This window comes from Notechis scutatus, chromosome 1, assembly GCF_049901735.1.
Source record: "Notechis scutatus isolate UNSWTSFEM ecotype Mainland chromosome 1, rNotScu1.2, whole genome shotgun sequence".
Taxonomy (NCBI): Eukaryota; Metazoa; Chordata; class Lepidosauria; order Squamata; family Elapidae; genus Notechis; species Notechis scutatus.
Window position 1 is genome coordinate 70900027 of NC_142009.1, and position 15762 is coordinate 70915788.

General features: G+C 36.2%; 1 protein-coding gene across 10 annotated transcripts in view; it reads left to right on the forward strand.

The window, feature by feature from the left end:
• RGS7 (regulator of G protein signaling 7) overlaps positions 1-15762 on the forward strand; it is a 177888-nt gene that overhangs the window by 126369 nt on the left and 35757 nt on the right. For all 10 annotated transcript variants that reach the window (XM_087967382.1, XM_087967395.1, XM_026669321.2 and 7 more), the window contains 2 exons: positions 3192-3298; positions 4841-4892. In XM_087967382.1, the coding sequence (XP_087823508.1) occupies positions 3192-3298; positions 4841-4892 (159 nt within the window). The remainder of the gene's footprint in view (positions 1-3191; positions 3299-4840; positions 4893-15762) is intronic.

Sequence of the window (15762 nt, forward strand, 5' to 3'; positions counted from 1 at the left end):
TTTAATTATACTGAAACCACAGAAAAGATTTAGAATTGATTTTCCATTGAAGCTGTGCCAATATGATGTACTTAATAAAGAAGATCTTTGAGAAGAAACCAAGTCTCAGAGTTCTGATTTGCTTGGGTTCATTAGTTGGAGCCTTGACACTTTACTTCTTACAAGCCAGTTGTCAAGCATACAATTGATTGTATGATCACAGGATACTGCACAGACTGTAAATGTGCGTCAGTTGCAAAGCCCTTGGATGTTGATCTGCAATGGTAATAAAATTGGTTGCAAAGCTTGGTGGGTTTTTCTTTTTTTTTACATTACTATAACTTTAACTTTAAATGAAGCAGCCAGTAAATAAAGACTATCTATAATCTGGAAAAGAAATTTAAAAAAAGGAATTTGAAAATTGTATTAGGTTGTTTTAGGACTATCCATCCTTTGAGGTTTGTTAACAATAATTTTTATTTTTCCCTGTTGACTTATGTTCGCTGAAGATCATGAAGTTGAGAAAAGCTGCTTTACCAACATCAAAAGAAGTCTAATAGTGAACTGCCTTCTTTACCTGAGATATCTGGGATCAAACCTGAATCATTTTTGTTATCATTATGATGATAAGTCACAGAATCCTAAAGGGGAGAAGCCATTAGGCTCCTCAGTCTATCCTGCTGCTTAATGCAGAGACTTCACTTAAGGCATCTCTGGAATAAATCTAGTTTCACTATCCAGTGAAGGGGAGCTCATCGTATAATTTATTTTATTTTATTTATTTATTTATTTATTTATTTATTTATTTATTTATTTATTTATTTATTTATTTATTTGATTTGCCAATTGTTTACAAGATAATAAGTATAAATGTATACATAGTTGTGAATACATGAAATGGTTACATATAAGAAAAATAAAAGGATAGGAGAAACAATAGGACAGGGACGGTAGGCACGTTGGTGCGCTTATGCACGCCCCTACAGACCTCTTAGGAAAGGGGTGAGGTCAATAGTAGACAGTCTAAGGTTAAAGTTTTTGGGGTTTGGGGAAGAAACTACAGAGTCGGGTAGAGTATTCCAGACATTGACCACTCTATTGCTGAAGTCGTATTTCCTGCAATCAAGTTTGGTGCGGTTTACTTTGAGTTTGTATCTATTGTGTGCTCTTGTGTTGTTATGGTTGAAGCTGTATATGTATATGGTTGAATCAATTAACAATAATTGATTCCATTCTTGTATTGTTAGGATTTTTTCCCCCTAGCATTGAGTCAGAATCTGCCTTCCTGCAAATTTCATGTTCAGCCCTCTGGAACAATGGAGATGGGTCATAGCCTCCTTCTGGTAGAAATTTCCCAATATTGAGTGGTGGAGCTGAAATTGGCAGTAGGAAAACTAACCTTTCCATCCCTCGAGAAGAAAGACAACAGATTCTCCACCTTGGCTGAATGCATTTATAATTTCAGTGCTATGTTTTATTTGCTTGCTTGCTTGCTTAATTCACTGTAACGTCTTAATGGTAACAGCAATACGCCTCCAGTGCCTCATCTCTTTTCCCACTCTAAGCCTCCTCAAAAGGGGTTGACAACTAAACTCTGCAAGACTCTCTCCATATGCCCAGACAGGTTTGGAGAAGAGGAGGTGGTGGAGGAGGAGATGACAATTCTTTTCCCAATCTCCTCTTCTTACAAGCCGTGACAAAACAGATGGGACTCTAAATAAGGGAGGGAGAGACAGTAGAAGTGGGGGAGGAGCTCCTGTCCCATGCAGTGCATGCCAGCCGGCTTTGACTATCTCATCTTTAGAAGAAAGCAGTTACTCATAGCTTTCCTTCCCTTGTGCTTAAGGTCAGACTGGACGAGACACAACTGGACACAGAGTAGAGTGTCCCTGTGGCATATTTCCACATTTCTTGAGACTCAGTTTTAATTTGGGAGTAGTAACTAAAAAGAATAAGTTTCTTGAATATGCATTAGCTTCATTAAGTGGGAGAATTGAAGCTTGCTATTAAAAAGATGTGTGTCCCCAAGATTACTGGCCAGAATAGTTGAAATACCTTATGATCAACTTATTTTCTGATAGTAATTTTTATAAAAACATGGTCTTACTATAAAAGACTGCTGAAGAAGCCTCATGTAACTCCTTTGAATTACTCTTTTATCACCACAAAGTCTTTTGCATGGAGCTTCCTTATTAATGTTTTTGTATCCTCCTTGTCATCACCATTCATTTTTCCCCCTTTGGAAGTACACATGGCAATATGCACTAATGTTATCCCTACAAGGACAACCTTGGAAAAAAAAAATAACTGGCCTAATGTCACCCTGTAAGCTTTGTAGTTGACGAGGGACTTGAAAATGCATCTCTTCAGTCCAAGTTCCATCTCTTCACTATTATATGACTGTGTCTTCATAAGGGGGTAATGTATGAAGCTGCCTTGTATTTGTGATTTGCAGCAGGGTTATAACAGTGAAGGTCATCCATGAGGGATTTTTTTAAATATCCTACAAAGAGCAACTATGTGGTAATGAACATTATAATGGATTATCCCAACAGACACAAATTCAAAGAATATCAAACCAATTAATGGACTGCAGAAAGGGCTTTGTGCATATAAATATATTCTTAGAGCACTTTATTTCTGTGGAATACCAATGTTTGATTTTATAATGTGTTTAATGTTCTGACTGTAAATAAACATTCCATTATCTGTGTTAGGATGTCCAGGTTTTTTTTTAATGCAGAAAAATAAAAAACAGGAGCATTCTTTAATAGAGTTTTTCCAATCTAAATTCAATACAATGTAGTGTTTGATTTCTCTTGTTGCCTCCTGTTCTTAATAAGCGGTAAATACAAGGATACTACTAATAATAATTAAAAAACATTTCATGATTGTGGGTGTTGACATGAGATCATGGGCAAATGACAACACATGCTTTATGATGTCATCATGAGAATGTCCTTACATGAGACATCATTGTATCATTACTGCTTATGCACAGTGGTGGTAAACATTCTTATTTTAATATTATTATGATTGCTATCAATTGTAAGAATGATTTTTCCCTATAATTCCTATGACTGATATTTCATCAGCCAAATTGTCACTGACTCATGAAAATTCTACCATAGGAAGGGTTCTAACATCGTTCAAGTAGAAAAAAAAATGCATAACATAAAACATTACAATGTTTTTGTCTCCTTCTGATATAGTGGAAGCCCTTCATTTGGGAACACTTATGGCAGCCCATGGTTATTTCTTTCCTATCTCAGACCATGTTCTAACCCTGAAGGATGATGGTACTTTTTATCGGTTCCAAGTAAGTTTTTACAGCATTGTTTTTTTTTAAAACTTTAACTAATTATTAGAAGAGCAGTTATTCACCCCAAACAATAAGCAATTCCATTCATAAAGTGATAGTTTAATCAACATGTACCCCGTTCTGTCAGATAGAGATACTTTTCTTTTCCCCACAGAGAGTCTCTTAATATTTTGTTAAGGCAATACTCTTCCTTCACTTTATGCTTCCTAAACGATGTGATCTATAATAACTAGAACTCCTAGAAAATATGACCAGTGGATGTGAATTATGGAAATAATACTATTGGGAAAGTCTATACATTTGGCTGTTCATAATCAGCACCACTGATTGTGCTGTCCAGACAGTTTAGAGTTAATGAGATTTGGGATAGTTAGTTAGGATTTAAGAGCTGTTCCCTTAAGGGAATGCATCATGGTAAATGTAGTTAAGGTATCCTGGGAAATGTAGTTCATTTCATGTGGCCACATCTGTAATCCTGATTGGTCACTAAATTGACCCTTGTTGGGTTGGGGGAGACTCCCTCACTCTTGCCTGAACACAGCGTCGTGGTAGCAGCTCTATCCCCTGTCTCTACAATATGGGACGAAAGAGATAACCATCTTTCTACACCACAATTCAGATATGTAAAGGATTGGACATTAAGAAGAACCTCGTCATAAATGTGAGTTGATAGGATGCCTGATGAACCAATAAAAAAGACTTTGTATGGATGCTTTGTGGAGTTACTCTGTCTGCTTTATGCCATCCAAACATTAATAAGAAGAACAGTAGAAAGATGGTTATCTCTTTCATCCCATGTACAGATTATTAAACAGCTTTTGTCTTCTAATCCTTAGCTGGATTAATTGTATGAAAAAAGCATAGACTAGCACTAGGGCGATATGTGAGTGAAGATTCTCAGTCAGCCAGCAAGAGTTGTCTGGAATTTGATTCAAGGAAACTAGATTTCTTTCTTTTTTGGTTTCAAACCAAAACTTGGCATGACTCAAGTTCTAGGCATAGGCTAGGGCCTTTTGACAAACAGGTGAGCCACAGGGTTTAGTTATGCAATTAAAACCTGGTTTCAAGCTATTCATTACAGTCAGGTAAGTCCTTGCATTGAAGAACAGTATAAAATATTTAGAAAAGATCAAGAATCCCTGTTTATAGAAGAAACTGATTTCAGCTTAATATTGGGTTACTTACACAATTTCAGATTGGGGAGTGCTAATAGAAGAGGCTTTTTTGGCATTTAATGCCCCACCCACAGTGTCTCAACTCTCAATACAACACTCTCAAACACAACGACAATAATATCAAAAACTCATAGCCTTAGCATTATCACATAATAAGAGTTGTTGGGTATTTCAATTGAATGAAATTAATTGATTAATCAACACAGCTATTCAAGTATGCAAATGAATTCAATCAATAATTCCCAAGAATAGCTAATTTTATCATATTTTACAGCTTCCCATCTCACAGTGACTCAAAAATTGACATTCAGAATATGTATCATGTGTTGCATTGTCTAATTTTTTTCTTTGTTTTGTTTTGCAGACACCCTATTTTTGGCCATCTAATTGTTGGGAGCCGGAAAATACAGATTATGGTCAGTGTGCCTCTCATTTCTTTCAGTCTGGAGTCTTGCAGTGAATGGACTAATCTGTTAATTTACACTTTATAATTAAGCAACTCTTAGCTGTATTTTTCAAAGCTAGGGAGAGAACTACTAATGCTGAGCTCAAGATTGGCTTTGGTTTACAAAGTTTACTAAGGCAGAGGTCAAATCTGTGCATAGACTGGGAATATTAAAAAATGCATCTCCTTTTGCAAAGCTACAGACATTTTAGAAGAAGATTCAGAGACTGCAAACCTGACATTAATATTATGGTAGGCAACATAGGTCCAAAGCTGAAAACTAATTCAGAGCCAGTCAAACAAGAAGTTATATGAATGTAGTAATGGATAGTACAGTCCCCATGTGGTAATATCTTACTTATATTATTTAGGCATTAATAGTTATTTAGATAAGTTTTTAGTTACAGAAAACCATAAAAATGTTCATTCAGTAAAACTTACAATATTTTTACAGTCTGCTAGCGAATAATGCATCAAAACATATGGCATCCAGTGGTATGCAAAACACATGTACATTCTGTTTTCCATGGGATATAATATTTCAATTTAGTAAATTAATTTTTCTAGATTGCACAGCCTGAATAATCCTTCAATCAATTGTTCCTGTGTTTTTAAGAATATACTGAAACTGACTTCCACACCATGAAAAGATTCACATGTTAACTATTATTAGACGTGACTACATTAAGAATGGCACATTCTGGTTGTTTTTGTTATGTAGAAAGGAACCCAACTGTTTAACATAAGGTAGTGTTTCCTTGTCTTCAAGAATTAATCACTGAAAAGCATATTCTGAATAACGCGGAATAAAGTTACAGGGAAGGAATTAATGTTGCTAGCCGCACAGATACTTTAGAGCCGTTTTAGTCCTTTAAAGGATGAAGCAGTAAAAATGAGATTGAATGACAATGCTATGGGCCTGTTTCCACCAGGACTCAGATTTCAAAGTAGGGAGCATAGCATAGGATTGCATTCTTTGGAAGCTAGCCCATCGTAATGAAATGTTAATTCCAAGAGGACCCACTTTTACAGAAACTGGAAGGTCAAACTCGCCTTTATCTTTCTGTTTTTTTAACAACTGTAATTCAAGGAATTCTTTCTTGCTCTCAAACTGCTTAGAACTGATTTGGAAATAGTCCCTCATCCCTTTTGTGAGTCATTCTTTAATTTTCACCTCAAAGTTATGAACAAGCTATGTCTGAGGTGATATCAAGTGTTGCATTCCTTGAAACACATCATTTAATGCTGCTTTGATTAATATCTGTGTATGAAGCAAGATAGTTCTGCGTGGGCACTCTGGAACTGATTATTATCACAACAGTCCCAGATAAGCCACCCTTCTGGATCAGATTAAGGTAGAGGAATTCTACCTAACATGTACTTTCAGATGTCCAAGCTCTCTAAGGATTAATCGGTGGATCAAACTGAAGGCAGGGAAAATCAAGTGGTGAAGAGAAATTCAGAAACTCACAGGCAGGAAGTCTCTCTCTCCTTTACCATTGTTTTATTTATTTATTTATTTATTTGTTTGTTTATTTACTCACTTACTTACTTACTTACTTACTTACTTACTTATTTATTTATCTGTCAAGCAAGTATTAGATAACAGGTATAAGTATAAGCATGATTATGAATACATGAAATGGATATGAATAAAAAAGAAACAATAGGACAGGGACAGTAGGCACGTTGGTGCGCTTATGCACGCCCCCTACAGACCTCTTAGGAAAGGGGTGGGGTCAATAGTAGACAGTCTAAGGTTAATTTTGGGGTTTGGGGAAGAATATTTGTTAATGTCAAAGCTGGCTACAAACCAAAGAATAGGAATGTGCAGCTTAAAGTAGCTGTTCTGGCAACTTGCATTTAGATAGAAAGGTAGGGTCAGTGGAACTAGTTATGAAATAGATTCTGTTTTATTTTATGGGCTAGATTGGGGTTGCTTTGCCTAGGCCCTTGGTGAAGGTGTTTTGGCTTGTGTGGGTACAATTTTTTTTGCAACTTAGTCATATTTTATTCTTATGAATGAAGATGAATATATGTGTCCAAGGACAATATTGCAGGATCCAATCTGGGTCGATCATTGGGACCAGATGTTTTGTCTTCTGAGCTTTTAGACTCATGCTGGAGTCATTCTTCAGGAAACTTCTCTCTGTAGGAGAATGTGTGCTGATTTGTGTGTAGTATTTATAGTGCCTGTTGTAAGTGGCTGGGGGTGTGTTGATGGCTGGCTTTTAAGTCATTAGCTGTCATTTGCTTGTGCTGCCCAGCCCTCACCTTCTGAGTACTTGATAGGCTGGGGGTAAATCAGCACTGCTGTTGACTGACATGGGGCCCATTTCCCAGGCTTCAATCATTTCCCTGGCTGTTTTTGTGCCTGGTTGTCCAACAGTCAACTTTTCAGTTGAATGCCTTCCAGAAGATTGTTGCCTTCCAGTCAGTGTTGACTCCTATTCACTGCTTGGACAAATCCCTGCAGTTTTCTTGATGAAATTTTAGAAGTCGTTTGCCCTTGCTTCTTTTCTAAGACTGAGAAAGAGTTACTACCTCAAAGTCATGGTTGGTTTTGTGCCCAAGATGAGACCAGAACTCACAGTCTCTTGGTTTCTAGCTTGATTACTTAACCACTACACTAAACTGGCTTCTCCAGTTCTCCCATTTTCTTTTTTTTCTTCAACTTCTTCTTGCTATATATAATAGGCATTTAATACGCTCAATAAGCCTGTGATGCTCATTCTGGGAAAGTCTATAACACATGCCTCTCCCACCGTAGTGGGGCCCAATCTACCATAGCCCATACTTGGGTGTGTTCCATTACACAGAGACATCACTCATCTCCCACAGTCATTCCTTTGAGGCTGTTATTTTGAAGACATGCTGTCTCCAATCCCAATGTAACACAGTGAATCTTCAAGATCAATGGCTCTCAATAGACTTGGTTTTCTATGAATTTATCCAGTTTCTTTTAACATCATCCATATTAAGTGGCCATGCCATAAATTAATTAATGCACCATGTAAAGAAGTGGTTTTCTGTTTGGTATGTATTTAAGGAAGTCCTTACTGTTCCCTTTTATGTTTTTTTAACCACACATTCCTCAGCCTCACTCTCTCTGTGTGTTTCTTTCTCTCTGTCTCTGTTTCTGTCTCTCTCCCTGACACTTTTTCTATGCTTCTTTTGGGTCTTTCTCATTAGAACAAGCTTTCAATTTCCTCAAGGAAGTCTTCTTAACATTTACAGCTCCTGGGGATTATTAGAAAATTTCAACTTCCTTGGATTGGTTGATCTTTTATTCTTCAAAATAATATACCCTCTTGTTCTTTGATGCACATTTGAAGATAATGATAACAAGATGGAGCAGAGATCTGGTCAAATAGATATTAAAATTTAGTAGGATATAATTGTTTTAATGGAAGTAACATCTAGTACTCTACTTCAATCACTGACTCAGCTTCCACTATATATAGAAAGCTGTGGGTTTCCTGCAAAGTAAATGCAGATAAAGTATAATTAGTCCACTTGTTTGCTCATAGTTTGGAATCTCATAATTATCTGGTCTCTCCTGGCCAAAAAGACATGCTAAAATAAAAACAAACATATGGCTTTGATGAGCTTGAAGGTACAATTAAGTCGCTGACAGCAGAGCAGAGGGAGAAAGCAAAACATCTCCAAATAAATCTAAAAAGCAATTGTTGTGTTGGAATGTATTTACTGTATAATCTGTTGCTAGGAAAGTAAAAGTGCAGAATCTAAAATATATTTCTTTGTAGAACTTCTTAATATGAGAGTAATCTCTAACACACTACAGTGTGATCTTGTTTTTCCATATGCATTTTTTCTCCTAATTTAGTGCACATGTTCAGTATGCAGCAGGAATACTGTGTGTATGTGCATCCATGTAACTTTACTAGAAAATCCAACAAATGCTGCATACTATTTACAAAAGTGGATGCTGTTAGCCAGAAAGCTTGTAAAGTAGTACATACTGATCAAAAGATGGCAGAAGTTAATTCATGTCTCCTAATCTCATGTCTAGTATAGAGTTAGAAGCCGATTTAATATCTTAGTGCAAGGTGAAAATATATATCGGCATATCATGATTTGGGATGACAAGATTTCATTGGGCAATGCACAGAGTGCATCTTTTCCATCAATTGATCTATACATCACCTGTTTCTTTAGAAGCAGCCTTTCTTAGCTGTACATAATAACATCCAGCATTACCTATTTATTTGTTTAATTATTGATATAATTTGCTGATATCTGAGGGCAGATAACCTCTGTGGTTATTGATTTTTTATTTTTCAAAGCTATTGTTTTCCTCCTCAAAGGGCTGCAAAGTTATGGCAATGATGTAGTAATTTCAATAGAAAGAGTAAAATGGAATTCCCAAAGCCCTCCTCTCCCTTTGCATTGTTCTGCTTATTTCTCTTCTTTATAGCTAATGTGTAAAATCTGTTAAAGAAAAGCATTCTTGCATTCTTCCTCTGAAAACAATGAAACATTGAGGCGAGTACAATTCTGCAGATTGCTATCACATTTGGATGCTTTCAAGACCTGCCAAAAAAACCCAGGAGGTGTTCCATTCTCCATGGGCTTCTATTATAAGAGTTCAAGGTAGGTATGTGTGAGCAGAGGATCCCAAGCTGGGCCCTCTTTTCATTCATATCAGGAGTCAATTATTTTTCAGGGTTTGAGAGAGACCCCTTAATTTTGAGAAATGTGTCAGGCACCAATAAATACATGAAATTAAAAATAAATAAATAAATAAATAAATAAAGGGATGTGTCAGGGGCCATACTTCAAAAAGCTAATATGACGAGGACAAAGACATGGAGTGAGGACAACTACATTTGTTCTAAATTAAAGGTAATTCAGACTAAATCCAGTATAGTTATTCCATTTAACTCTCTCTATAATCAATATTTTTCCATTATGTCACATTAAAGTTACAATTCACTGTGACTTTTGCATAGCTGTGGGACTGTCTCCCCCCTAGCTTGGATAATGTATATACACATCGGCATTGGCTTATATAACCTTTCAAGTAAGATCAATCTTTGTTTTTTATGGCTCTGATCAGCTGTAATTATTTATAAACCAAGCTATATACTTTGCCTTTTACCAGAAGGCAAATATACTAATTAGAAAAATGCAACAACAAATCAGGCTCTGGGTAGCTAACATTATAAGGAATTGTTCAGAATATGACGTTTTCTGGCTTCAGACCAGTGACTGAATTCCATGTAATGATGAATACCCTGTGGCACTCCATGTGCAACTCAATCTGTATTTAAATAAAAATATATCTGGCCAAGTTCAGTGTACCCTTAAGCACGGCATATTGGCATGCAGATCTCAGTTGCTATTTCAAGACTCATACTATATTTTCGCAACAAAGCAAAGTTAACTTTATATTGGGTATTTATGTTTAATAATTCTCATTTTACTGTATCATTCAATTCCATGAAACAGGATTAATACTGAGTTGCATAATTTTAGCTCTGTGTCTAGGAGGAACTACTTGTGGTCCTGTCCTTCTTAGCCATGAGGTCTGTAGAGATTCTCAGTCATCCAGGTCATGGTTGTCCCAAAGGTGCTTTTTCAGGAGGCAACTGGACTTGTTTTTTTTTTTTCCCCTTTGGAGATGTTTCGCTTCTCATCCAAGAAACTTCTTCAGCTCAAAGAAAAAAGAAAAGAAAGTCCAGTTGCCTCCTGAAAAAGCACTTTTGGGACAACCATGACCTGGATGACTGAGAATTTCTATAGATGTTTGGGATGAACACTGTTTGAATGGTGAGGAAGTAGGAATGGATTTCCAGAGAAAAAAATGCAGACTACAGGAACCAGGAGCACTACTTGGGTGACCCTGAGCTCACAGATAAACCTCCAAATGCTTCAACGACCCTCTAAAAGGATGCAAATGTCCATCTGCCTGCAAGGAGTATAAATCCTTCCATTCCCCACTATCCTGTCAGAGCTGAAAAAGCTTCTTGGATGAAAAGCAAAAAGTCTTCAAAGAAAAAACAAGAAAACCCAGTTGCCTCCTGAAAAAGAAGCATCTTTGGGCCACCTCACCTTTAGCCATGAGGGTTTCCTCTTAAGACAATTGCAAATCATTTCTCCTTGAAATGAGAAGTTTTTCCTTCTTTGTCCCATGTCCATGGAAAATTGCACTGCGGTTCCCCCATCCCATAGCATAGACTAGGAAAATAAAAAGTTTAGTGGCTCTTCCCTTCAGTATTTATCTGTCATCCAGACTAAACTCTAGTAGGCATTTCATTATTTCATTAAGGATACACTTAAGGAAGTATGGCAAACTTGTATGTCAAGTGTAGCTTTGCAATCCCTAGAAATTTGGTGTATCCTTTCTGCCATGTACTCCTTTCTTCTGCAGGCTTATCTGCTTCTTATCTGACGACAGGCCAGTCTGAGTTTCTTCATTCTGTCTCCAACGATCATTCCCATACACCATTGCAAGGTCTCCCCCTTTATCAGTTTCATTGCCCATGTCCGTACATATCCAACTTGATACCATCCAAAGTATAAATGTATAAAAAGTATAAATGTTTATTCCCAGAACCTTTAGCTGGGAAATTCTGAAAGTTTCTGTCCACGCATCTAGAGGATTCCAGGTTGATAGGATTTGCACAACAAATGAACCTCTACCCAGTCAACCACATTTTAATTTCCCAAATCCCGCCATCAGCTTCAGGGCAACGCATAGGGAAAGTTCATGTTTACAGCAGTATACAAATCAGTATCCTTTTTTTAAATGCATGTTTTAACTGAAAACAAAATTTAAAAAATGTTTGATCCATACCGTCATGGCTATTATAAATGCCCTGCTCAACCTTCTACTCCAACATTGACCCAGATTGTTGGGGAAAATATGCTGACATTGTAAACTGCTTAGAGAGGGCTGTAAAGCATGTGAAGTGGTATATAAGTCTATAAGTGCTATTGCTGTTTCTATTCCCTTAAATGCTGTCTACCAGATCTGTTGGCAAAAATCTGACTCCTGGTAGCACGTTTATATCATTTGGTCTGGAGATGTGTTTGCATGTTCCCAATTCTGGGGAGCTGAAAACCACACATCTTAAATATAATAAAAGAGTAGAGAAAAAGCCAATTTTCCCTAAAATGTTTTCCCTCAAGAACTTGGAGTTATGTAGTTTTAAGATTAATTTCATAACTTTATTTACAGCAGTGTCTGAAACTTACAATGTAATGAGTTCTGTAAAAATTTTAAAGCAATAAGTTCAGCAATGGCAATTTTGTCCAATTAGCTCTTAAAGAATGATAGAGATGCAGAATGCAAGAAGAAAAATTACAACTTTCAATTTAAAAAATTGAATTGTTTGTTTATTTAAGAGATTTATAGCCAGCTCTTACATGATAGAACACATTCAAAAAAGTTTCTAACATTTAAACTTTCCCAATACTATAATAAAACAGTATGAAATAAAAAATATTTTAAAAAATTATAAAAACAAAGACAGCTCAGTAGATTGAAATATATTTAGTTCAGAATTTACCATGTGAGACATGAGCTAATCAGCAAAATTAAGAAATAATAATATGGTGGTCCCAGTGATTATCAATGCACTAGGTGTCATAGCAAAAACTCTTGGATGCCATATGAATTGACAACATTTCCATCTCTTTATTATAAAAGGTCCCTCTGCTTAGATCTGCATATATACTGTACTATACTGATACATTATGACATCCTAGGTTCTTGGGAAGAACTCAATGCACATAAAAGCCAACACCAGCTAAGAACTGGCAGCTGTGATTTCACATTTTTGTATATGTAATAATTGCCAGAACAAGAAGGTTTTCAACTAATCATCAGAAAACAACAGGAGTGTGCAGAACTGCCACTGATGTTGGCATGCTGGATGTTAATTTTATTTTCTGCCTGATGAATTTGACAAATGTTTCACTCTTCATCTCTGTTGCTTTTCCTGTCACTGTTTTCTGAGGCAAAAGTTAAGGACCTGTATATTGCATAGATCAGAAGGAGGGCTGAGAAAATATCTATAGACTCCTCACATCCTTGAAATAAACTGTTTCAACTCTTCCCCTCGGGATACTGCTACAAGGCATTGAATGCTAAAACAACTAGATACAGAGACAATTTTCCTCCTCATGCCATCACTCTGCTGATCATCTAATTCCCAGAGTACTGTTTTTATGTCTAAGCATATTTACCCATCTAGTATGGCTATAGTATTATTATCCTTCTCAGGATTCAACCGGTGTTACGACCGGTTCAGTGACTATGTTTTGCTGCGCACATATGTAAAAAAAACATCAGCTTTGCCACCCGGGCAGCTGAAAAGTGCTGTGCGCAGGTGCGCAGCATTTGAAAAGCCTCTTTTTTTCCTGCTTTTTCAACCTCAGCTGTGCCGCACAAAGCAGCTGAGGTTGAAAAAGCAGGAAATAAAGGACAGGTAATAGTCTAGGCAGGCGGATGGGCCAAACAGAAGCAAACACAGAACCGGTTCAGCGTCTGCTGCTCTTCAGAGCTACCGGTTCTATAGAACCAGGCAGAACCGGTAGCATCCCACCCCTGATCCTTCTGATCCCTACTACCTCCTCTTATTGGTATTATTATAGTTATTATTACTTGGTTGTTTTGCATATACACTAAGGCCTTCTACACCAGAGACAAATTGTTTGTGTATTTAATCCTACTTGGCCAAATAAAGTCTTGTCTTGTCTTGTCTTGTCTTGTCTTGTCTTGTCTTGTCTTGTCTTGTCTTGTCTTGTCTTCCCTTCCCTTCCCTTCCCTTCCCTTCCCTTCCCTTCCCTTCCCTTCTTATTGCATGATGTTCTTTTCCCTATTGTCAATTGTGGTATCGAGAAAAATATCTCAGCAACAACTATATCTGCAGTAACAATGGTAGATGAAGCTTTAGCAGAGAGTTTAGCACTTTCCCTGTCTCATTTGAATAAAGTGATTCTTTCTCTTAAATATAATCCAATAGTCATGCAGGTGTGAGTTACAGGAGTTATAGTCTATTGTGGCACTCCAGGAAGACTTCATTGAAGTTCATTCTAGTTTAGCCGACATTAAATAGGCCTATATTTCTATAGGAAGGGGAAACCTCAGTTCCTGTAGTTTACTCAGGAGCAGCAGCTATTCAGAATGCAAGTGGGCAATCTCATGATCTCTCCTTTATCCAGAGAGGTTTGACTGGCCAGAAGTTTGCTTAGCCACCAATCTCACTGCAATTTCATCTTTGATCCGTTGAAGGCACCTAGTTTACCGTGAACTCTCACCATGAATTGTGCGGGTCTGAGTGGAGAGATTTTTGTCAAGCTCATACCTGCAATCTACCCTTATGGACACAAAGTTCTTCCTAACTATTTTAATCAATTTTGGAAAATGCTTATTAGCTGCTTTTCAATTATTAAGAACCCATCAGTCAACAAATTTTATAATGTGTGTTTCCTTTAATCTTTAACAAAAGAAGTTTTAAATAACAGTTTAAGGACACAAGAAACCCTCATTTTTGTAATAAACAGCAAAAGAATGATTAGAATGTTGATTTTGGAAAGTTATAAATGGGCTAAGGATCCAGATAAGATTTGATAAGATTTTGAAACTAATCATAACAAACCTTCCTGTCAGAAAATGTTTTGAATTCCTAAAAGAAAGCATTCTATAGCATAGAACGCTGAATATTGGATACTAGAGGAAACCAGAAGGAACTAAAGATTACAATTAAAGGAAAATTTAAATTTGATTTACTAATACAGAATGGAGCAAAATATTTTAATCCTGGACATATTGGAGGATATTTCTAAGGAATGGATCCACAATTTAATTTTAACGTGTCTGCCATTATAGATGGATTGCTTTTAAAAGATGTCTTGGAAGAGGTACAATTTCTTACCAGATAAGGTTGATCGGAAATTAGATTTAAAAATGACAAGCTACAAGAATGATATGGAAAATGATGTTAAACTGGATGTATAAAAGAAATCAGCTGATGTTTTAATAATTAAAAGGGGTGAACAAATAGCAAACCAAAAGATAACTCAAATAATTTTTCATGTTGGATTTGCAAAAGAGATCTGGTAGAGTTCTGACGGATTTTGTGAGAAGGGACAAAGAAGAATGAAAAAGCAAACAAGTTCAAGGGCTTTATTTGAAAAGATTAAAGATCAAGATTGTTAAGAGTAAAAAGAAGGAATAAAGGTGCGTTTATTTAATAAAGGTTAAAAGAGAAATGGTGTTATTTCTGGTAATCCACTTCTGATCAGGACTGAACGATAAGATTATAAGGATCTACTTATAGATAAGAAAGGACATATGGGATTCAGAGATTGTTTTCTTATATTTTAAGAGAAGGTGATCAATTGATAAAAGTTTTTGTACTTGTGATGACGGGGGAAGTAATTTCTTTATATACTTCTTTTTTTCTTTTTTCTTCTCTTTTCTGTTTTTCTGTCTAATATTTTATGCACTTTCTAATTTTTATTATTTTATTTTATGTAGTTTTTATCTGTTTAATTATATTAAATATTATAATAATTCCCTATTGCAAGCAAGTTGCTTTACATTTGTTCTTTTACTGTAAATACTAACATTCCATGAATAGAAAGAAGGCACACTTCATTTTTTTGGTTTATTAACATTTCAGGGCTGCCCATTCATAGGGAATGCTTTGCAGTTCAGACATCTTTTTCCTCCTTCCACCTTGTTACGAGTTGTATATTTTTGTTTAATTTCTTTGAAAATCAGAAAATATTAAGTCAAGGATGGTCAATGTGCACCTCAGTAGTCTCCAATTCTAGCTAGGAGGCCAGTGATAAAAGGAAATGATCTA